We start from the raw sequence: 24,419 nt of genomic DNA on the forward strand, positions 1-24,419 counted from the left end.
TTTAGAGGGAGGAAGGGGCCCAAATATTACAGCATTTAGGGGAGCCTCTTGGTTAGAGCTGAGCTCATTCCTCTTTGTTTTAGGGGACCAAGTTATTGTCTTAAGAGCTTTTCTTTGGTGTTTAATTAACCACGTGGCCATATATTCTTCCGAGCTGTGAGCCACTGTGGCACAAAGCAAGTCACTCTTAGTGGAATCTTGGGGCTTATACATTTCCATAGATTTTAAGTATAATGTTATAGCTACCAAGAAGACAGACAAAGCAAAAACCACCAATAAGCAAGATTGACAGGTCCACAGTTAAGAGTCAATCTGGTAATAAATAAAATAGTTCTATCTTCATAAGGATTCACTTTATAGAAGAACTTAGATGAAAAAGCCTAAGAAAGTAAATGGAAAATTTGGATAGCTTAAAGCCCTAATGTTAATCATCTTAAATGAAAGAATATGAAGTCTAAAAAATGAATGCCTCGTGTCTAAATTGCCTGCTGGTTCCTTACATTTGTGTCTCTGGTGCAATCTGCTGACTTAGAGTTTTGTATCTGCTTATCCTGAACCTTGGATAAACAGACTAACCTGGCATAGAGAGGACCTGAATTCTAACTTACGGAAAGTTATTCTCATCTTTTAGGGGAGCTGGGGGCTGCAAGGGGTACAGCAACCTCCATGTGCAGCTCAGCCCGGGAATAGAGGACATGGGAGTCTGGAGACTGGGAGACTGAAATGCAGGGAAGTCAGTGGTGTGATCCTAAGACAAGTCGTCTAGCACCTGGGTGCTTGGTTTTCTCGTCTGGCAGATGGGGATAAATGCTACCTGTCCAACCTCAAAACCTGATTTGGAAGCTGAAATGACATTATACATGATCACATTTTACAGAGTGTAAAGTATTAACACATTAAGACTTATTTCTAGACCAGAGGAATCAGTTCTGAGCCTTTAAAGACCTGATTCACTTGGATTAGAGAAGGGAAGAGGGACAAATGTTTGTTTTCTTCTATGTTCTGCTTTCCTAGGGGGACTGGAGACAAAGAAAGGGACCCAAACACTTCATAAACGTTTTGTCTGTCACTCTGCACAGGGGTAAAGGCCTAGTTGAACAGTGAGAAACTGCAGAAGCGCTTGCCCTCAGACTCACGCGGAGCGGGTGTGCTCACATGGGCGTGCGGTGTGGGCTTGGCCCGGAAAGCTTTCTTGTGGAAATAGCTACTCACCATTGCCTCTGTTGCTACAGGGCTTCATGAAGAGGATAGAAGAAAAGGGTGTCCCCGAGGATATGCGAGGAAAGGATAAAATCGTGTTTGGAAACATTCACCAGATCTATGACTGGCATAAGGAGTAAGTGTCAGTGCCACCCTGAGGATCAGGTGTCCTGGCAGCCCAGGACTCTCCAGTCCTCTTCCTGCATCTGACCCCTAAGGGGTAGGGTTTGGGGGAGAGTCTTTTGTCATTTATCTCATCACTGAGAAATAATACAGTTCTAAATAATATGGCTTCCTTCTCTTTTCCCCTCTTTCCTTGTAGTTTTTTCCTGGCTGAACTGGAAAAGTGTATCCAGGAGCAGGACAGATTGGCGCAGCTCTTCATTAAGCACGTGAGTGTCCTCCCTCGCCTCCTCCCCCAGCCCCTCACCAGGCTCGTTCACGGTCATTTTAAAATCCCTTCTCTTCCGCTTTTCCTTGACTGGCCTTCTTTCTCACCCTTCTTTGAGGTTTTGTTTTGTTTTCTAACCTTCTTGGCAATTTGGCAGGTGTCTCTTGCCTGCTACGTTTACTTTTATACCCCTGGTGTTTTAGCTGCCTGGGTGCGTCCCCACGTGTGGGCCATGGCTTTGTCCTTCTGTCCACGTGCAGCCAGCACAACACTCTGAGATTGAACGAAAGGCACAAGATGCCTGACCTCATGTCTCCCCTCTGCTCTTTCAGGAGCGGAAGCTGCACATCTACGTGTGGTACTGCCAGAACAAGCCGCGCTCCGAGTACATCGTTGCTGAATATGATGCCTACTTTGAGGTAAGCTGCGCGGGCCAGGCTGGACCAGGGTGGGGGGAATCTCAGGCCAAGATATTCATGTTTAGAAAAAGCAGATGTCATCATCCACAGGTGACCCCCTCTCGGCACTGTTGACCCCCTCTCGGCACTGTTGACCCCCTCTCGGCACTGTTGACCCATTCATGGCAGGAGTAGCTGCCTCAGCAGAGCCACTGGCTTCTTAGCAAACTTCTCCTGAGTATCTTTGCTTCAGGTGGCCCCGTCTGGGCTCTGACTTGAGACGGCTCCATTTGTGAATGACCCTGTAACGAACAGACTGTTGTAGAAGCTCCGTTCCTTCTTAAGTGACCCCAGGGCAGACTGTGCCCTCCTCACCAGTCCGTCTGGGAGGGCTCGCTGGGGACCCTTCTCTTGGTTGAGGGGTTTGCGGCCACTTCATAGTCTCTGCTTGCCCCAGCCTGGGAGGATCTATGTTGTTGATGGAAACGTCATCACTTGGAAAGAGCCCTGAGCTGAGTGTTCAGAGATCTGTGGTTAGGGCGCAGCTCCGCAGGCTTGTGGTGTCCTAGCAGAGGCCCTTCTTCCCTGATTTTGCCCTGGAGCAGTAGAGGGAGCATAATCCCCTTCTAGCTTGTCTCCCAGCACTGGGGGAGCACCAAGGTGTGAAGGTACTTGCTGTGAAAGCACAGTGGGGACACAGGAAGGTGACAGAGGTGTGTCTTATATGTTGTTCATAACAAATGAGCAGTGCTGTAGGCAATTTTACCTCTTGCATGGCTTGGAGATTCTTAAACTTTATTGGAAAACATGAAGACCTGTCTGCTGTGCCTTTGATTCCTGACCCAGAGCACCCCAATTCTTTGGTTCCTTTTTTCCTGACATAGCTTCCTTGTGTTTCAGGAGGTAAAACAGGAGATAAATCAGAGGCTGACACTTAGCGACTTCCTCATTAAGCCCATTCAGAGAATAACAAAATATCAATTGCTCCTCAAGGTAAGAAGCTGGAGCCTGGGTCGGGGTGGGAGCAGGGTTTCCCCAGGCTCAGAGCTGTCTCCACCATACTGTCCCCAGGGACTGTGAACTGGGTGTGGAGGGGAGTGTAGTATATGCAGGATTTTATCGGGTCTGCTGGTTACTCAGATCAGCTTTGCCCCCAGGTAAATTCATGGTTCTTCTTCCTGCTCTTTTTTTTTTTTTTTCTTTTTTGGAGATAGAGTCTTGCTCTGTTGCCTGGGCTAGAGTGCCATGACATCATCATAGCTCACTGCAACCTCATATTTCTGGGCTGACACAATCCCCTGCCTCAGCCTCCTGAGTAGCTGGGACTATAGGCACACACCACCATGCCTGGCTAATTTTTTTCTATTTTTAGTAGAGACTGGGTCTCCCTGCTGCTGAGGCTGGTCTGGAATTCGTGAGCTCAAGTGATCCTCCCGCCTTGGCCTCCCAGAGTGCTAGGATTACAGGCATGAGCCACCACTCCCGGCCCTTCTCCCTGCTCTTAACAGTGATTGTTACTTGATTTTCTTTTTTCAATTCACTTTCTTACTTTGTCACAATCACTGACTTTTTGTTGCTGAGTCGTTTTGAACTTCATTTCATAATAGAAAGTATTAGTTATTCTATCTGGTCAAATTATCAAATAGTTCTAATCAAAAAATATGAAAATGCATAACATGGTGTTTACGTTATAAGATTTGCATATTAGACTTTGTGTTAACTGAAAATAAAACTAGAAAATAGTAAAAAAAAAAAAATACACTAAAAAGTAATAAGAGCATAAAATCAGAGTGGAATACAAGGGAGAAAGAAAGGAAAAGGCGAGGCTCTTGAAGCCTTAGGTGAGTAATACCTAAAATGTGGTTATATTTTATTTTAAACAATGCCTTGATTCGTCTTATGGAGATGATATGTGAGGTTAAATAGAAAAGAAAGATTTTACTTTCCCCATCTTTTCTTGTCATAATCCCCTTTTCCTCCCTCCCTTCCTCCCTCCCTCTCTCTCACTCCTCCTTTCCTGATAGCTTGGAGACTTTGAACATTCTGGGAGTTTTCTCTGCATTACCATGTCTAACATGACTCATAATTTTGTTTCTCGGCTACTACAAACCATGGCCACTTCTGCTGAAAAGTTTTTAGGGTGTTACTGCATTTTTATGATAAGTTTTTTTATAGCTCTCTGCCTATTTTACTAACTAATTTCACCCCTTCCCACACCCTTCCCTGCTTCCCCTACTTGCTAGGACTTCCTGAGATACAGTGAGAAGGCTGGGCTGGAGTGTTCAGATATCGAGGTGAGTTTTCTGCTTGTAACACTTGCTTTTCTTAGGGACCATATTGGGTGTCTGTCTCTAAAGGGGGAAAGACCATCTCAGGAGGATCCAGGCTGACTCCCTCTTAGACAATAAGAGGCCCTTGCAGACAGCTACTCAGCGGGTTGAGAAATGGCGAGTGTTAATGAACAGAGTGTTTTCTAGAGCTCAAGAATTCTGTCCTGGGCCAGACCTGAGCTTGGCCATGCTGGTGTTCTCATGGCTCCGGGTGACATGTAGTGGGAAAAGGTGATCCCTTACCCCTTTCACATTCTTCAGAGATGGGGTGTAAATTGCACAGAGCTTCAATATGCAACTTTATCCGTGAATCCAAGTACCGTTTGAATGTACAAACATACAGTATCCCATTTTCATCCCCCATCCCCACCCCGAGGATTACCCCCTAAGTGAAGTCCTTTGAGACAGTGTCACCATAGGGATTATTTTAAGCCAGAGAGGTTACAGATCATTCTGGCAGGTTATTTTAGGTTAAAACCTCTAGTGTTTCGTAAGCCAGGCTATACTGTTGCTTGGGCAGCCAGGAAACAAAAGAGAGAAGAAAGAAAATATGAGAAGGAAAGGGAATTGTTAAACAAACGTGGGAAGGTAGGAAAGGATGGGCTGAGTACCGTTCCCTCCACGTGTGGTCACTGACTTATGACCAACATCCCCCGTCTAGAACAGAAAGCCCCACACCCCCTGAGAGTGGACAGCGGGGACCAGTGTCCTTTCCTAGAATAAGGGAGCTGCCCGAGGCAAGGTCCCTGTCTCCCAGCACGGAGTTGCTGAGAGCTGCCTGCCAGAGTGCCGTGCCCCTCCTGATGGCGATCGTTCTTTCCACAGAAAGCAGTGGAGTTAATGTGCCTTGTTCCCAAACGCTGCAATGACATGATGAATCTTGGACGCCTGCAGGGCTTTGAGGTGAGTCCTTGAGAATGCTTCTGAGCCCTCTCTCTCCTGGGCACAGGGGTCCAGGCCACCGAGGCCTGTTCCCTTTGGAGCCCTGTGACCTGCCTCCTCTGCCTCCTTTGTTGGCCACTATGCCTCTGTGCCTGGGCCCTCTGGTCCACAGGCCTGGAAGATGCATCTGTTTAGCAAGTCCAGCGCCTGGGCAGTCATAGGAAGTTACAGAGCAGTTGGCCAGGCCGGAGTCAGAATTCCCGGAGGTTGGAAAGACCCAGAGTTCTTTACAACTGTTTGACCTGGCACTGACTCTTCCCTTTTCTTGCTTGATTGAGAAATGCTGGGAATGTGAGAGACAGCAGGACTGTGTGATAGAAGTGGAACCTAAGCAGGAGAACGGAACACCTTATTTATCTATTTTTTTATTTTTGAGAAGGTGGTTCTAATAAACAGGTCTGTGTAGTGACTGGCTTCTTTGTTAAATGAACGTTTGAAGCTCTAACACATTACAGTCATATCTCTGTTCTTTGAAGAGGGGAATCACGTCTTAAGGGAAATAGTTAGATGTCTCAAGGATTTTGGTTTAAGTGAATATACTAGTTTGCAAGGGCTACCATAACAAAGTACCATAATTGGGTGGCTTAACCAATAGAAATGTATTGTCTCACGTTTCTGGAGGTTTAGAAGTGTGAAATCGAGGTATTGTAAGGATGGTTCCTTCTGAAAGCTGTGAGGAGGTAATCTTTTCCAGGCCTCTCTCTGTGGCTTGCAGATGGCTGTCTCCATGTCCACATGGCATCCTCCCTGCATCTTGCATTGCCTTCCCTCTGTATCTGTGTCCAAATTACTCCTTTTTATAAGGACATCAATCGTATTCTATTAGGGCTCACTCTAATGACCTCACTTTAACGAGATTGCTCTATAAAGACCCTACCCCCAATAAGGTCACATTCTGCCATAGAAGTGGGCGGAGGAAGGGTGGCAGGAGGTGAGGGGCAACACAATTCAACCCATAACAGTGAACCTTTGAAGAACAAATTGACTTTCCTGATTTAAACTTAATAAATGACTGTTATTAATTTATAGCCCAACCTCATAAACTAACTAAACATAATATGTCTTGAATATTAATGTGATAACACTGGAACTGACACAATTATTGACTGGTACCTAGTAGTTGTTGATCCCCTTACAGGAAGATGTGGATCTTCTACTCCTGTTTTCCAGTAATCTGCAACCTAAGATTTCATTATTCCTTTTTGGAGAAAAGGGATTCCTAGAAGCTGAGATAATTAAGACAGAAATGGGTTGGGGCATGATGGCTCAAGCCTATAATCCTAACAGTTTGGGAGGCTGAGATGACAGTATTACTTGAGGACAGGAGTTTGAGACCAGCCTGGGCCACATAGTGACACCCTGCCTGTACAAAAACTAAAATAACAATAATAATAAAAATAAGTAAATAAAATTAAGAAAGAAATGGATTTTTTTCCCTGGCTAAACTAGACTAGAATAGATGTAAGGCAGACGGTGGTATGGGTAAGTTTAGGAGATGATATATTCAGGTTTGGGTTAATGAGTTGGATTCATGTTGTTTTTAAGCCAAAGTCTCCTGTCTACCTTGCCCTTCCAGGCCATCCTGTGTGTCCCTGTCTGAACCACATGGAGGGTCTTCTTTGCTGTTCATTTTTCATAGGTTCCTGGTTCTCTAAGGTAGACCTGGGGTATTAGCGTGAGCAGTGTTGCTCAACAGAAACACACTCTGAGTTCTTACATCTTTTTTTCAGTTGTACTGGGTGGAGTCTTTCACTTTTTTTCCCTTGGCATTAGGCCAGGTCTGAGGCTATTCTCAACAAACCCAGTCATACCTTTTGCTCTTCAACCTTGAAGTCCCCACGTTTTCTGAACAGGAGTCTGGCTTGGCTTACTCTGCCACTGACAGGAGTGGCATGTGACTGTGCTGTCTGACCCATGTTAGACTTCACAGGAGCGTGTTGTACACGTGTGTGTATGTGTGTGTATGTGTCCACAGAAGGCCACATATAAGCATGGAATTCTCTTCTGTTTGAAATCAAGGGCCACTGTCTCCCGTTTTCACGAAGCCACAGAGAATCTGCTTTGCATTCCTTAGCTGATTGGGAAGAACAGTGAGCGTCTGTCTATTCCCTAAGCCCGTGGCTTTGGGTCTGGGGGAAGTTAAAGCCCCCTCATTTTACTCCCCTCTCTTTCAAATCCTCTGGCTTTCCTTTTAGTGTTGCTGGGCCATACCCCATGATCAGGTTCTTGTGTAATATTAATAGAGCTTTTAGAGCTTTCCTGGCTAGCTGGTCACTGGCTTAATATTAACTTTGCGCCAGGGCAGAGATAAGCCTGTTTGGCTGCCGACCTTGGCAGTAAGGAGCCAAGCAGAGGGCAGGCGTTTCTTAGGAACACAAAAGAAAAATGACGTCGGTGCTGGGTAATGTTTGGAATAAGGCGTCATGTGAAGGGAATGGCCCATGTTTGCATTAAAGGGAGAACAGTCATCCCCTGAGAAAGAGTACTTCCGTGTCAGGGGGGCCCTCTGCTTGCCATCTCAGATGTCAGGGTCTTCTTGTTGCAGAGCAGTAGAAAAAACAAGGCTCTCCGACAGATTCTGTGAAGATTTGCTGGGATGGGCCACACTCCCTTTGAAGATGTGAGGATCTCTCTGAAGATCTCATTAGAAACTGGCAAACCAGATAGGCTCTACCTCCTCAGCTGAGTGTCAGGTGGTCTGGTAGCTGGAGTCGTTTTAAGAAGGATCACAGGACCCAGAAAAGTATCTCCCAGCTTATAAACTATGGGGACCTATGTATGGTACCCCCACATCACCTGTTGACCTATAGCCAGAGGCTAAAACTTCAGAATTCCCCATCCTAAAACAATACAAGGTGAAGGGAGAGGTGCCCGACTAACCAGGGTGTCTGTGGCCCTGCCTCCATCACTTCGCTGGCCACCGGTGAGCTCTAGGTTTGTGGCCATCAGAGTGCCCCAGGTCACTGGCCTGTGCTGCAGAGTGGCCAGGCAGGCACAGCTCTCGGAGCTCGCAGGACACAAAGTCCATTTCTAGCTCCAAGTTTCACCTGCTTTCTAGTTTCCTTTTAATAAAAAACAAGAGGACCAGGATAATTCTGGAACCTCTTTTTAGCTAATAATTTCATCTTCCTTCCTTCGGCATTTGCCTGGAGCTGTCTCTTAGTGATTCCATAGCTTTCTTCCCTTTCCCTCCAGGCTCCTTGTGTGAACAGGAAAGTGGCCACAGTCTGTCCCTGGTGGGTCCTAATTCAGTCTCTTACTAGAGCCCTGGGGCTTTTGATGTCAGGTCTGTCATCTGTGTCCCCAGAGAGGGAGGTCCTAGGGACCACAAGGGCAATGGCCGTCTCCCTGTTTTCGTTCGGTTCACCCTGGCCCCTCTCTCCGTCAGGGCACCCTGACCGCTCAGGGGAAGCTGCTGCAGCAGGACACGTTCTACGTGATCGAGCTGGATGCAGGCATGCAGTCCCGGACCAAGGAGAGGCGCGTGTTCCTCTTCGAGCAGATCGTCATCTTCAGTGAGCTGCTCAGGAAGGGCTCGCTCACCCCAGGCTACATGTTCAAAAGAAGCATCAAGGTGAGGACCCCAGTGGGGACAAGCCAGGCACTCGGGATCTGCTTCCCTAAGGCGAGGCCTTCAGGATCCAGCACCCTGAAGATCTGTCAGCACAGTAACCTGCAGTTATGGAGGCTGAATGAAAAGCAGTGATTATCTGTGAGAAAAAGTGGCAGGCTGGGGCCAGCCTCCAGCAGGGTCCTGCAGGGTCCCTGGGGTCACGTCACTCACCCAGAGACAGAAACCAAAGTATTGACCTGCTAGATCCAGGGCAAAATTTGGAAGCTTCTCCTGAAATAAAAACTTTAAGGAATAGTAATATGTTGCTTTTTTTTAAAAAAAAAAAAAAAAAAAAAAAAAAACCAACCTTTTAAATATGAAAAGGAACAACTTGTTTTCTTCCAGATGAATTACTTGGTCCTGGAGGAGAACGTGGACAATGACCCCTGCAAGTTTGCACTCATGAACAGAGAGACTTCCGAGAGGGTCATTCTGCAAGCCGCCAACGCTGACATCCAGCAGGCCTGGGTACAGGACATCAATCAAGTCTTAGAAACGCAGCGAGACTTCTTAAACGGTGGGTGCCAGGCTCGGTGTCTAGCGGGGCCATCTCAGAGGACCCCTCACCTCTGAGCTTCCTTGGGTCTGGGCTCACGGAGAGTTATGAGCCCAGATCACATTTTATATAAACTCTTTGTGGTTTTCAGAAACGCTTTTGAATTCTTCTGAATCTGAACACACAGGTGGAACAGATGGGGTGTAAGAAGGAAGCGCCCTCTTTCCAATAGAAGGGATTTCTCTTACAGAACACAGGGTGTGTGCCTTGTGGCCACCACTACCAGCTGGTACTAATTAAGGCAAAAGTCTGAGATGGGCACATCCTCTGTGTCTTAGGGGTGGGCTATCAAAGACACATGTTTTCCCACTTGGTGGCTGCTTCTGCTGGTATTCTCACACGTTCTCTACTGTTATCTAGAGATAACTAGGAGCTTAGCAGTTACCTCTAGATAACTCTGTTCCCAACAGTGTGAGAGCCTGGATAAGCCACTTTGCTAGCAAACCTTACCGCTTTTAAATGAGAGGCCACAGCTCACTCTAAATTGCTGTAATACCTCGCAGCTTCCCAGACCAATTGGTGATTACAAAGAGAACATAGCTCTCTATGGTTCCTGCAGAAGTCCCCTAAGGGGTGAAGTGGACTGCAGTGAAGTGGAGTTGCTACCTTGTTTACGTTTCTTTATTGTTTCCTCTGATGGGATTTTCTTCACATTGAGCTTGGCACGTGAAAGGAGTGTATGGTTTTAATCTAGTGCAGAGCTGGGGAGCTCAGAAGTGTCTTGAGCAGAAATGGAGCTTGAGTTGAAGGCAAAATGTAGCCAGTAACGAAGTAAACCTGGAGACTCAGCAAGCACATGTGCCTGAATATACACACACGCCCACAGGCTACACGCAGCGTACTGCCTTTGGGTGTTCCATCTCTTCACACCTGTGCTGGGATCTGTGCCCAGCCTCTGTGTAGCTTAGAAGGCACGGCTGGTCATGGTGGCTCATGCCTGTAATCCTAGCACTTTGGGAGGCTGAGGCGAGAGGATCGCCGGATCCTAGGGGTTCAAGACCAGCCTGGGCAATAGCAAGACCCCATCTCTACAAAAAATTTTTTTTAAAAATTTAAAAATATTTTAAAAGCCATACTTTTTCAAATGCTTTAGTATAGTTATTGTATATAATCAGGTAATATCCCAGTTTCATATGATGGGTATTAATCCATGAAGTCAGTTTGACAAGGCCTACTTCACAAGTCTGCTATGTACTTAAAACTTGGAACTGCATTCTTTTAGGCATGATCAATGATTTAGACCTTTACATGGTTCTAAGAGACCCTCCTCCTAATTATAGTGAAATTATGGAGATACAGTCATCCTTCGGTATCCACAGGGGACTGGGTCCAGGACCCCCCATGAATACCAAAATCCACGGATGCTCAAGTCCCTGATGAGAAACGGCATAGTATTTATATATAAGCTATGTACATCCTCCCATATACTTCAAATCATCTCTAGATTATTTGTAATACCTAATGCAGTGTAAATGTCATATAAATAGTTGTTACACTATATTGTTTAGGGAACAATGACACGAAAAAAATCTGTACGTGTTACAGACACAGCCATCCTTTTTTGTTTTTTCCCAAATATTTTCAACCTGCAGTTGGTTGAATTCACAGATGCAGAGCCCGTGGATACGGAGGGCCGATTGTATCGCTGAACTAGGTTATCATTATCTAAATATTTAACGCCTGCAGAATGCTCCCCAGGGAGGGAGAATGAGCTCTGGCAGGCCCGTTATATACTTTGACACGCTCAAGAGACGAGGATGTGATGATGGACCAGGGCCAGGCTTTTAGTTACAGAGACCTGTGCAGGCATCTCAGAGCCAATCTTTCCCTCCTGAGACCCCAAATAGAAAGGAAATGTGACCCTGTGTTGAGTCCTATTGAAGTACCTACCTATGGCTGTAGAAATAGCCTTACAGCTGGGCCCCAGCTGTTAACCCACTTAAGTATTAATAGTTGTTACAGTGAATACTGTTAAAAATGACATAATCAGGCCAACCCTTGAAGTCATTCTTAAAGAATTTGACCTGGATGATGTTTGCCTGGCTGTACCTCTTTAGTATTCAGCCCCTGGAACTTTGTTACCTTAAACTCTGTGAAACAAAACTTATGTCTTTGCCTTCAAATCAGCTTGTTCCCTTGTCTTCTGAGTTCTATTGACTACCATCTTCCCGTCTCCAAACTGCTCTTCCCGTCCAGGCTGTCCTCTCATCCCCACCTGTGTGCATTCCACATCCCCCAGCCCTGCCCTCCTTAGGCCCTCTGCCCCTGGCTTATTACTGTCTGATGGCTTCTGAACTAGACAAGGAGCCTTTTGTCTCTTCCTCTCCAGTCCCTCCTCCTAAATACAAGGTTAATGTTCCCCAAATGTGGCTCTGATGATAGAATGTGAATTTAAAACTTTGGAGTTCATTTAATCCAGTTACTTTTCATGACCTTCAGAATTAAGTCCAGACTCATTGACCTGGCTTTTGGGATCTTTCATGCCCTGGCACCTCCAACCTCCCATATCCATCGCGTTTCCTCTTCCTCCAGGGAGACCAATGGCCCTAGGCTCCGGGTAATCTGACTTCTTCCTGTTTCCCAAACACACTTCACACGCTTGCCTCCTACCTGCGGAGTCTGAACGTCAGAGTCTGACAGCCAGCCCTCTTCAGAAGCTCTTTATTGCCACCACGCACACACACATAGACGTGCACACATACTACAGAGCCTTCTTTCCTCCTTTCACACGACACTTTGCACCTCCCAGATGGCACCATTTTGGTTTTGTATTTTCATTATTTAGGTAGCTGTCTTAGGTCTCACATTTCCTTAAAAACAAGGGTCGTATTTTCTTCCTGTATCCACATTATGCCTAGCACAAAGCCTTGTAGCTAACTGGCCTCCAAACCCTTGTGGGATTCCCAAATTCCCACAGCTTAGAGTGACCACCTGCTCTCATCCTGCAGCTCTGCAGTCGCCCATCGAGTATCAGCGCAAAGAAAGAAGCACAGCTGTGATGAGGTCTCAACCTGCAAGGGTTCCCCAAGCCAGCCCCAGGCCCTACTCCTCTGTCCCCGTGGGCTCTGAGAAGCCCCCAAAGGGCTCCACCTATAACCCGCCTCTGCCACCCCTGAAGATATCTACCTCCAATGGCAGTCCTGGGTTTGACTACCACCAGCCTGGGGACAAGTTCGAAGCCAGCAAGGTAAGTGATGACTCATTACTCCCACCCTTGCCACTATGAGGGCACAGCCTCAGAGGTTAGTTTAGGAAGTGCCATCTTTTTATGCTGGTTATTGTATGTAGCAGCAACAGCCCACAAAATACAGTCTAGTCTCAGTTATTTCTCTTTTTCCCTATAAATTGAGTTAGACCAGTCAGACATTCTGTGTTAAGAAGCTATTATCTACAGAAACTCTATACAAATATAAGGTATAATTGTGATGACAATCATGAAAACAGGAGATTTTTACCAAATAAAGTAGTTGTGGTACTGATCATCTAAAAGTCACAACTCTATTTTATGACATCTTAAAAAGAGATCACCCTTTCTAATGATGATCTTCCTTGAGCACCTATTAAAAGGAGTTCACAGTTCTTCACTATCCTTGTGCTGATATGGCAAGGGGAAACTAATCATCAGTACGTGAGTGGGGGAAGCCAGCCTTGGATTAAATGTTTGTCATAAATAATCCACAATTCAAACATCACCTGACTGGGCGTAGTGGCTCACCCCTGTAATCCTAGCACTCTGGGAGGCCGAAGTGGGAGGATCACTTGAGTCCAGGAGTTTGAGGTTGCTGGGAGCTAGGCTAATGTCACGGCACTCTAACCCAGGTGACAGAGCAAGATTCTGTCTCAAAAAATAAATATACACACACTCCAAACATCACTACGAGGAAATAAATATATATGTGTATATATATATATATATATATATATATATATATCCCCCAAACATCACTATGGGGAGAGTTGTAGACTTAACCATAGACCTCGTCTACACAGCTATTTTAACCCTACAAAGTAGCAAGAGCAAGAGAGAAATGGGAAAATTGCTAGATTAGGAACCAGGCAATCTAGTTTCTATTCCAAATTCTGCAACTCACTTGCTCTAGAACCTTAGCAAGTTAATTAATCTCATTAGGCCTCAGTTTCCTCTAGAACTCAATGGGTCTATAAATAAGAACACCTACATTTTTTAACTACACATTCCAATTTCATAGTTTTATTCTTTTTCCCCAAATTATTAGTTGATATTGATTTTGTTGAAAAATAATTATTAATGTTAATCATTAAGCAGTAGTAATTAATTCTGTATTAGAGTAACTGTACCAACCTATTTCATCACTTCACCTGGAAATTATCTTCCATCTTAAAAACCTCCTGTCCACTTCTTGAATAATACCCCAGAAGTGCAGGCAGCCAAAGCAAAATTGGACAAATGGGATCACATCAAGCTAAAAACCCTCCACACAGCAAAGGAAACAGTCAGCAAAGGGAAGAGGCAACCCACAGAATGGGAGAAAATATTTGCAAACTACCCATCTGACAAGGGATTAATAACTAGAATATATAAGGTCTGACAACTTAATAGAAAAAAATCAAATAATCCAATTATGCCTGTATCAAAATATCACATGTGCTCTATAAGTATATACAACTATTATGTACCTGTAATAATTGAAAATAAAAACCAAAGAGCTCTGCCCTTGTGAGTTAGTGGCAGTCACTGTGGCATTATGTCCAACACACTGAATTTCTGGCTCTCCCGTGCTCTGTGAGGCAGCCAGGCCTCCTTGGGACTCACAGGTCTGTCTCAAAGCAGCTGCACCACTGTAGACTCACATGAAAAGGTCACGTAGGCAGCACCTCTCATATTAATGAGTAGGGGAGGGGACTATAGGATTTCTTTTCCTGCAGGGAGTTGGGTAAATGTAGATCATGGCCTTGTCTTTGAATTGAGCAGAGGTGTCATTCTCACTCCTGTTTCAAGGAGGGTCAGAATATAGAGTAAGACCAAAAAGAAAAGAAAATTAATATCAAAGGGTCTGTATTGTTTCCACTGAAGGATTGGGACACTTGCCCTAATCTTACTCTACCCAGGTGCTACATATCCCCATGCTGGGGTCAGGTTCTTCTTCCCATTTGTCAGAGGATGCTGCTGGCAAGAAATCTGCGTGCTAGGGAAGGGGCTTCCAGGTGGAGGTGTGTTTATACACCTTTACCTGGGCTGGGGCTGGGCACTATTTCTACCTATTCCCCCTTAATTAAAATATCGTGTGAAACATTGCTATAAAAAGTACACTCTCAGAGCACATTTATGAATATAATGTCATTAGTGAAGAGAGTGTTCTGCCTGTTATTTACCCTGCTTGGGGGAGATTTGGCCTTTAACACATTGACTGCCACACTAGAAAAAAAAATTTTTTTCTTTGGGGCCACAGTGTTTTATTACAAAAATAGAAGAAAAACTTATAAAACAAAATAATCCTTTCTAATTTAATGAAAAATTTATAGTTTTTCATTTTCTGTGCATGAGTTATATGCAATTAAATTTTCAATTGTAACAATGAAAACATCAACAAGTAAGATTTTCATGAACCAACTGCAGGCCCTAAGCTCCAAACTAGCATGAGTTCAATACAACTCACATGGCAGTTAATGTGTTAACCATGTGGTAGGGTGCAGAGCAAGCCCTTGTGAACCAGTCTCCTTGTGTTTGTGTCCCTCTCACCCTTGTCTCTTAGCTGAACGACCTGGGAGGCTGCAATGGGACCTCGTCCATGGCTGTGATCAAAGATTACTATGCACTGAAGGAGAATGAAATCTGTGTGAGCCAAGGTGAGGTGGTCCAGGTCCTCGCCGTCAACCAGCAGAACATGTGCCTGGTGTACCAGCCTGCCAGCGACCATTCCCCCGCCGCCGAGGGCTGGGTCCCGGGCAGCATCCTGGCGCCCCTCACCAAAGCCACGGCAGCAGCAGAAAATAGTGACGGGAGCATCAAGTAAGTGCCTCGTTGGCTTCCCCGGGAGAGGAGTATGTGGATTAAAAAAATTCAAAACAAAAGAACAAAAAAATGCAAACACACGGTAGGGAATTCCTGCTGCTTATTCTCAACAGTGCCACTGGAACCAATGTCTGAGTGCTGGAGCCACACGCAGCACGGGGCCTCCAGGCTGGATTGTTCCGGGTTTTTTGGTGGTGGTGGTGGCAGTGGTTTTTCGTTTCTTTTCGTTTATAATTTTCTGCTCATTTTTTCCCTCTTTTTTTCCCCCCACTCGTTAAGAAAAGAACCCTACTGAAACCCTAGGTGACAGAAAGCATGACTTCCGTTGCTACATTTGACCCACCACAGGACTCACTGGACTGGACTTCTATTTATATTGTATTAAGTTACTGATAGAGATATATATATTTTTTTTGATTGACACCAAAAATTTACCTTAGCACAAATGCCAGACCTGTAAAGGTCGGAGGCCTGCTGCTTCTCCCAGGAGAGAGGGAACTTTTTGGTTGTCTGTGGCAATTCCTCTGTACAGATTGTAACTTTTTTTTTTTATTTGCCACCCCCCCCTTGTCACTTTAATATATGTTCATGGTAATTTGTAAGATATTTCTTTTCCTTATTTTGGTTGTGAAGACCCTTCCGAACACATTCCTGTACAAAGTATTTTGCACTATTTAAAGAAACCCATATGGATGAAGTCAGGTTGTGCAATATCATGGAGAGTCACCGTGCTCATCATTGTACCTGTAATGTAACTAATAATTTTACATGTACTATTTTAAATATGTAAAATAAATTTTCACCAGGAGCATGTTTTAATGAGGTTAAAGACTAGTTGACCCTTTTTCCTCCATTTCACTATTCTTGGACTTTCAAATGTGCAAACAATTCTTTTTTTTTTTTTTTTTCTTTTATGTATTTTAGGAGTTGGTTGAATGCGTTGGCAGTTTTTTCCTACACAAAAAAATGCCTTTGTTGCTAAACCTCCACCCCGGCCTTCCCCTCTAACCAGGCCCTGTTGGTCTCCCCTAACCTCTGAGATGAGCAGTGGTGCAGATTGGGTGCTGGCCCGCGGGTCCTCAGCAGCTGGGCAACCTTGAGGAGCTGACATCAATGAACGACTAGAGTAGATGGCAGTGTTGGCTGGCATCCCCCATGGCTTTCCAGGGCCATGTGGTCATCCAAGCGTGTCCCAGGAGCTGTCTGAGCAGCAGCACTGGCAGAACTGCACTGCTGTGGCCCTCTAGGCTGGGGGGGGCGGATAGCAGCTACTGACACCACCCTGACCTCGCTAGATGACCGATGGCTCAGCCAGAAATCGGTAGTGGCCCTAAGGCGCAACAGGCCCAATTCATTTTATTCTAAGGACACTCACTTTGGGTGCCTTTTAGGATGCCTTGGGGATAAAGGCCCTCAAAGCACTAAAGTTCTTATTAATCAAGGGCCTTGCAGAGCTGGCTCTTAATGTTTTATGCTCTAAATATCCAGGTGTTAAGTACTTCTTCCTCCCCTCCTTTGGTTCTGTTGGTCACTTACTCATATCTTCCAGGAGAGAGAAGGTAGGACAGGCGTCAGGCTGGGTGAAAGAGAACAGATTGAAATACAAATTGGTCATTCTGGTTCCTTGTCAGCTGTTCTTGCACAAGGGTTGTGGGGGTGGAGGGGAACAATTGACTAAAAGTGGTTGCCAGTATTTATCAGTGAAGGACACTCACCGCACCCTCCCCAGGGCCTGCTCTGACCACAGGGGTCAGAGTTCATTGTGATGCCTACAGGATAAACGTCACTGAAACCCTGTGTCCACATCAGTCCCTGGGCTTGAGACCAGAGATGGAAGCTCCCCAAACCATGATGACAAGTTCTGCTGGGAAGAAGAATATGAAACTGAGCCTGTCCTGACACTTTTACTGCTCTCAGGCTTCCTTCTGAACATTATTTTTAACATTTCTGGTTTCTCACCAAGCATACTGAGTAACCCAGAGAGTTGTAACAAACATAGGAACATACCCCCACGTGGACACACACACATACACACACACACACACACACACACACACACTGTGCTGCCTGCCCTGGGAGTCTTTCCAGCAGGGACCTCCCTGATTCGAGATGTTCTCAGAAGGATCCAGAATCGTGGGATTGGGAGTAAAGATATGTAAGTCTGAAGTTAGCAGGGTAATATCTAAGGTTAGCCTCCAGGGGTGGTTCTCGCTTGGATACAATGGTTGCAGCAAGGTGCTGGTGCACAGGCGATTGTACAGAGCCTGCCTAGTTAGGAGGTATCAGAGGAGGTCTGGTTTTTTGAAATAGCCCACTTTCCCAAAAGATTAAAGAACATAACTGTGATTGCTTTTTCCTACTCAGAAGGTTAATTGCTGAGCCTGTGTGTTAGGCGATAAGTATTTTTGGAACACCTTCCTCAGTATGTCCTTAAAGGCCTGATGCATTAAGGTTATTAAGTATGAAATGTCCAATTTCCATAAGTACTAAGTTTGACAGTTGATATCTCTGACATTTCACTTGGACACTTTTTGTTCTATTTTTATTGTGAAGGTATATCCTTAGTATTTCAAATGCACATTTGGCTTGTGATTATCTTTCAAATTTTTTAGAGCAACTTATAAGTCAAAAATTCATGGTATTTTTGAATGAGTTCCATCATGGAACTCATGCCATGCAGACAGCTCAAAATATCAATGAAGTGTTTGGGAAGGATGTGGCTAATGAATGCACAGTACGTCAATGGTTTGAGAAGTTCCATTCTGGTGATTTTAATCTTGAAAATGAGCCAAGTAGGTGACCTGAGACCAAGGTGGATAATGATGAGCTGAAAGCTGCAGTGGAAGCGAATCCATCTCAACCTACACGTGAATTAGCAGCAAGGTTGGATGTTACTATTCCAACAATATTGGACCATTTAAAACAAATCAGCAAGGCAAAGAAGCTGGATAGATGGGTACCACATGGATTAAATGAGCGTCAGAAGAGAAATTGTCCCGAAGCTTGCCTTTCTTTGCTGTCATGACATAAAGGCAAACCATTTCTACACTGTATTGTATGTGTGATGAAAAATGGATTTTTTTTGACAATCACAAGCATTCAGCACAATGGTTGGATAAAGATGAAGTGTCAATACACAGTCCAAAACCAATTATTCATCAAAAAAAGCTAATGATCTCTGTTTAGTGGTCCAGCACTGGTATTATCCACTACAGCTTCATGAAACCTGATCAATAGATTACAGCAGATGTGTACTGCAACCAATTGGATGAAATGATGAGGATGCTTACGATTAAGCAGCCAAGATTGGTCAATAAAGACAGGCCAATCCTCTTGCAAGACAACACTGAACCACATGTCACACAAACAATGCTACTCAAACTACAGCAACTGGACTTGGAAACTCTCTGTCATCCACTGTATTCACCAGACCTTGCACCAACTGACTACCACTTCCTCCAGACTTTGAACCACTTCTTACAAGGAAAATATTCAATTCTCTACAAGCTGTGGAAAATGCCTTTCATGATTTCATGGCCACTCACTCTCCAGGCTTCTTGGCTGCTGGCATAAGGAATCTACCATTAAGATGGCAAAACTTTGTAAATAGTTTAGGTGCATACTTTGATTAATTGTACTGCTTCTTGTTTGAGAGATAATAAACTAAACTTTTGATTCAGAATCGGACATTTCATACTTAATGGCCTAATATCTTGGATGTTGTGGAGGAAATGTTGTTAATATATATCTTGAGTATCTTCCTTCCTCCTAGATTTCCTTTGCCTCTCTCCCTTAATGAAGGCTCTTTTCATAGAGCTCTGTCTGCGTAGGACTATATTTGACAAGAGACGCTTGAGGGAAGCTAAGTCTTATTTATTCCAGACAATGATTAGAACTTCATCCAAGTTCTGTGACCACACCTGAGATAGATGATACCTGCTCAGGGTCACTGATGCTATTTATGACTTGGCTTTTGATGTCTTTGTCTTTGAGTCCTGATATTCATAGAACTTAAGAGCTCTGCTCTGGGCTTCTCTTTACAGGCCTATGAAGAAGTACCTTAGCTCCCAAACCCCTGTGGGAAGAAAGAAGTCAGGATAAATGAAAGGTCATTGCTACTCTCCCCTCCCTGGAAGCATACACAGAGAAACTCTAGGACCTCCTAGTGATTGACAGAGAGAGCCCTGTTCACAAGCAGTGATGTGGAGAACATAGACTGAGAAACACTTTGCCCTAAAATATCCAGATAAATGAGTGGTGCCCAACTGTTTATTAAGTTGAATGCCCTGGAAAATCCTATCTCTTCCCTGAAATTTGGGAGTGGCTGTGCCCAAAAACAAATAATGAGATGGAAACCTCAAAATCATCTTTTGGGTCTTTCTGTCTGGTCCTGGGAAAGTGCCAGTAGCGTATGCACTACAGAATATACTTCCCTTGTCTTTCCTAGTCCCAGCCCCCATTCCTCCCCCACCCACCATGCCCTTCACAAAGGGGATCCCTCAGTCCTATAAGGCATCATCAATATGGTTTAAAGCCTTCCTTGGTAGGATTTGGTAACCTAGCACTCCTATTTTCTTCAAATGCTGCAGTCAACTTTGCACATGTACCAGGAGGGGTCAGAGTTCATCCTCGCTCACTTCCAGTTGGAGGTGCGGTCAGCTGTCGGGCACCAGGAGCTGGCGTGCAGGTTCGGGGCCTCTGAAGCCTGGGCTTGATGGAGCACCTCACCTGCTGGCTCGCCCAAGGGTGGTGAGCCCGCATACCACCTCACTCTGCCCTGACCTGCCATTTTGATTGGTGCGTTTTTTGGTACAACAGGAAGTCATGTTCATGGCATACTCTACGCATGAGAAAGCGGGCGGAAGTGGAGAGCACGGGTAAAAATGAAGCCACAGGGTCTCGTAAACCCAAGGATATTCTGGGCAACAAAGTCTCTGTTAAAGTGAGTAAGGTATTCTGGAGCTGTGTCCCCCCGTCTCATCCACCCCGACCCTGCAGCATTCTCACAAGGCAATTTGGGTGGAAGGGGATTCTTCCCCCCAGTAAGGGAACAAGAGGGGAAGTAGTTTAGCAGGATTTTGCATGCAAGATCAATTTATTTTTTATTTTTTATTTCTCCTGGCAACTTCAATTCAAGTAAGTACCTCTTTTTTTTTCTTTTATACCTTTCTCTTTATACTGTGCAGATGTTTTATAGCAAAATTATCTGCATTATTCTCTTAGAAATGCAAGATGCTCGATTCATATTAAATTTCTCAAAGCTGCCCATTGAGTATCCTAGGTTTGAGAATACATGCAGGTTAAAGGGACTAGGGATACCTTCCAAACCCCGAACCCTGTGAAGGCTGAGGTTTGGAATTTAAGGGCCACTGTGTCCTTAGTAAAGTTTCATTTCTTTTCCCCAGAGTTCAGACGACATCAATTCTAGGCCATTTAATTGGCCTCCCCCTATGCTTAGGCATGGTGGGGAGGCACATTGGTGAATCTGTGTTCTTTGTAACAATCTGTCTACTGCGTTGAACTCACTAATTCTAAGCTTGGCAGAGCCTTTTTTCCCCTTGAATCAGTATCATCTGCTTTCTTTAAATTGGGCCCTCTGAAAAGATCTGCCTCTGGATGATGGGAATTCAACACAAATTATTTAATTTGCCATTTTGTTTTCCTTCCTGGGCAAAGTAAGAACAATTAAAATCCTTTCCAACGTCCTTTTTGGGGAAAAGAAATTGTATGCTCTCCTTCACTCTCATCTAGGAAGTCCAGCCTCACAGAAGACAACAGTTTAAATTCTACAGCACTCATGCTTCATTGGTTGCTTCCATTGCTGTTTCCTGTGAGACAAGCAGTCGTACACAACCCAGCCTCCTCTCCCCGAAAAGAGCATGCTGCTGCCCTTGGTGATTCGCACCCCCACCTCGAAAGCACCTGGTTTTTTCTCTGCCCAATTTCCCATCACCCATGCTTCTCTGAAGTTCTCTCTCTCTCTCTCTAGCAAAAGCTACCTGTGTTCTAACTGTGTTCTCTTTCTTCCCCCTTCCTCATGCTGCCAATCAAGGAGACGAACAGTTCCGAGGAGTCAGAGTGTGATGATCTTGACCCTAATACTAGCATGGAGGTAGAAGCAGCTATTGTCCTATTTCCTACAATGATTGCTTTTTTCATGTGTTCTATAACAGTGACCTTGCTAAAGTGACCAGCCCTTCAAGGAATAATAGTGATGTTGGAGCATCTCTGGGTGTCCCATCCCAACTGAAAAAGAGACAAAACAAAAACTGATGCTTTTGTAGTTCATAAGCACCATGATCGGGTTTTCACATGCATGTGTGAGATGGGCCTCCTTCAAATCTTATCACAATGTTGGCACATTACCCATCTGACATTTAAAAAAAAAAAGACTTAATTCAACTTGATTTTGGTAGAAAACTCTATGTAGATATCCTCTTAAAAACAAAAACTTGTAGCTCTCTTGAATGCTTACTTAATATTTTCTCCTTTGGCAGGTTTAGCTTTGTGTAGAAAATATCCAATTTCATTATTTGAAACTTAGAACATGCTGTTTCATGGAAAACAGCACTATGCATAGTGGTTGGGTCCCAGCTGAGTGACAAGAACTCATTTGGTGTTTAGTTTCTCCCTGTTTTGTTTTCCCCTCCTTCCTCTTTTTCTTTCCCCCTTTCTGCTTTTCATATTGTACTGTGATCTATTCCTCCTTCAATGCTCCAGCAAGATAATGGGTTAAGTATGGTTTCCTGGGTGACCTGCCACCTGGGCACTGTGCATGGCTGGTTGAAAGCAAATGAGGTCCGAGTGGAGCAAGTCCAGAGCACACTTCTCCCAGTCCTGGGTGGCTGGGCAGTGGCTGTGCCCACTGTGTGAAGGAAGGAAGCCCTGGGACAGCCTCCTTCCTGGAGCTGTGGCAGGGCCTCTCTAGAGACGGTGAGACTGAAACACCACACAGGGGACCTTTCTCATCCTCCAGGTTTATGGGGATGTGGTAGTGGAACCAACGCCTCTACCAGCAAGAACACCCATTCCACTCCCAACTCCTAGTCTGTTGGGTTACAGAAACATGACTCTTACGTGGTTTGCCACTGAGTGACAGCCATCATAAATTAGTAAACCCAAGACAATTAGAGTAAACATGGAACTGGCTTTCCTTGCCACTTTATCCTTAGAGTAAATTGTAATGTTTTTCTCCAAATCTATGCCTCTATCCTCAGATAAAAGTTTAGTGGTTTCTTCTAAATACAAAATAGAGAATTTTTAAGAAAATCTTTTTCTTTATATAGCCCTAAGCCTTTCACTTAATTAGATGGACTTTTATTCTAATTTGACCTAATCCCAAAGAAGTCCACCACCATATTAGGACAACTACCACAAAAGCCACAAGAGACCATGAGGCCTGAGAACGGGTAAGTCGGCTGTGGAAGAAGCCAACCGTGTTGAATAGAGTGGAGGCAAGTGGTTGCAAATGGGAGTTCTGCCAGGATGAAATAGTCCCCTGTGGGTGTGGGTATTGCCGCAGAGCTGCATCTGCAGACGTGGGTCAATACAGTGCTCCACTGAGGAAGGAAGTGGATGTGGCATTCGTAGCCTGAATGTCTTAGAGAACTAGGAAGCCAGGGGAAATGTGGGGCTCTGCTTCCTTGCATTTCATAGGATAGGCACCTGCTCCCGTGGAGCCCACACCTGTCAGCTTGTAGATGCCAGGTGGCACCAGTATCTCCAGACCAAAGTGTTGCTGGCACGTATTATAAATGTCAGTTGCAAGTAGAGGAAGGCCAGACAGAGACGGGAAAAACCAGGTATCTTGTGTTCCAGAAGGTGGTTTGGGACCTTGTCCGGCTCTCCTGGACTGGGGAAGAAGAGTGACTTTCCCACTCTTGAAATGAAGAAGTAGGCACAGACGTATGTGGGACCAGGTCAGCAGTGCACCCTGAGAAAGTTAACTGGTGTGATCAGATGCACCATTGTGCATGAAGATAAGAAAACGCATGCGCGCGCGCGCTCACACACACATCTCTTAGCCCTGCTTTGTGAATTGAACACATTTTTAAGGTTCTTATTTATCAAAGGCTTTTAGTCCTTTGCGTGGGCTGAATGGGATGGGTCCCTGGGAGGTGCTAAGAGGTGCAAAAGCCAAGACATTAGGATGTTCATGCTGAACAGAGGAAAGCCGAAAATTGTGTTGATGTGTGTCCAAAAAGTTTTCCAATATAGTAGTTGAGGCACAAAGTTTCCTTTATGTAGAAATTTCAATTCACTGGAACCCCCAAGGAGGCATGTGGCTGGAAGCTGCAAATATTCTGGTTAATCCAAGGTTTCCGATAGTAGGTGCACATGCAGCCATGAAATATTCCATATGGACCTTTCTAAGCTTCCATGACTCTCTGAGGCTGCATTCAAGCTGCACTGCCAGCTTGAAATTGATTCTGAGTGTATGAGCAGGTGCAGAGGGAAAGCAGGCATGTTGGCACCGCTAGTATTTTCAGACACAGATAACAAATAAGATGTAGAAAGTCAACCTGTTCAACATGAGTTGAGAATTTTCTCAAGGGATATTTGAGTAGAGCCTTATTGCAACATATATTGCACAAGAAAATGGCCAGGAGTGAGTACCAAAGAGAGCTAACCTCAAAGACTCAACTTGAAATGCAGGTGGGTGGCCACCTCTTGAAGGCCTCCCGCTGCACAGTTGATCATTTGGAGCATCATTCCTGGACACAGCCTGGCCCCCTTGTCTTCTGAATTTGATGCTGCAATGGGTGTTGTCCTTTTTACTTTTTTACTTTTTTTTTTTTTTTTTTTTTGAGACAGAGTCTCACTTTGTTGCCCAGGCTAGAGTGAGTGCCGTGGCGTCAGCTTAGCTCACAGCAACCTCAGACTCTTTGGCTTAAGTGATCCTCCTGCCTCAGCCTCCCGAGTAGCTGGGACTACAGGCATGCGCCACTATGCCCGGCTAATTTTTCTATATAGATTTTTAGTTGTCCATATAATTTC

General features: G+C 44.9%; 1 protein-coding gene and 1 non-coding gene across 7 annotated transcripts in view; both read left to right on the forward strand.

Annotated features, from left to right (window-relative positions):
* Positions 1-24,419, forward strand: part of KALRN (kalirin RhoGEF kinase) — a 639,384-nt gene that overhangs the window by 582,145 nt on the left and 32,820 nt on the right. For 3 of the 6 annotated variants that reach the window (XM_069475125.1, XM_069475126.1, XM_069475134.1), the window contains 12 exons: positions 1,233-1,336; positions 1,523-1,592; positions 1,924-2,010; positions 2,890-2,982; positions 4,233-4,283; positions 5,145-5,222; positions 8,650-8,835; positions 9,220-9,391; positions 12,379-12,617; positions 15,163-15,419; positions 20,241-20,364; positions 21,475-21,534. In XM_069475125.1, coding sequence (XP_069331226.1) covers positions 1,233-1,336; positions 1,523-1,592; positions 1,924-2,010; positions 2,890-2,982; positions 4,233-4,283; positions 5,145-5,222; positions 8,650-8,835; positions 9,220-9,391; positions 12,379-12,617; positions 15,163-15,419; positions 20,241-20,364; positions 21,475-21,534 — 1,521 coding nt within the window. Of the gene's footprint in view, positions 1-1,232; positions 1,337-1,522; positions 1,593-1,923; positions 2,011-2,889; positions 2,983-4,232; positions 4,284-5,144; positions 5,223-8,649; positions 8,836-9,219; positions 9,392-12,378; positions 12,618-15,162; positions 16,284-20,240; positions 20,365-21,474; positions 21,535-24,419 lie in introns of those variants that run through there. The other 3 variants (XM_069475136.1, XM_069475135.1, XM_069475137.1) reach the window with 1 other exon arrangement.
* On the forward strand, positions 21,695-21,798 carry LOC138388625 (small nucleolar RNA U13). The gene has a single exon (XR_011234160.1). It is a non-coding gene; the product is annotated as a small nucleolar RNA U13 (small nucleolar RNA).

Source organism: Eulemur rufifrons, chromosome 7 (genome assembly GCF_041146395.1).
Source record: "Eulemur rufifrons isolate Redbay chromosome 7, OSU_ERuf_1, whole genome shotgun sequence".
Taxonomy (NCBI): Eukaryota; Metazoa; Chordata; class Mammalia; order Primates; family Lemuridae; genus Eulemur; species Eulemur rufifrons.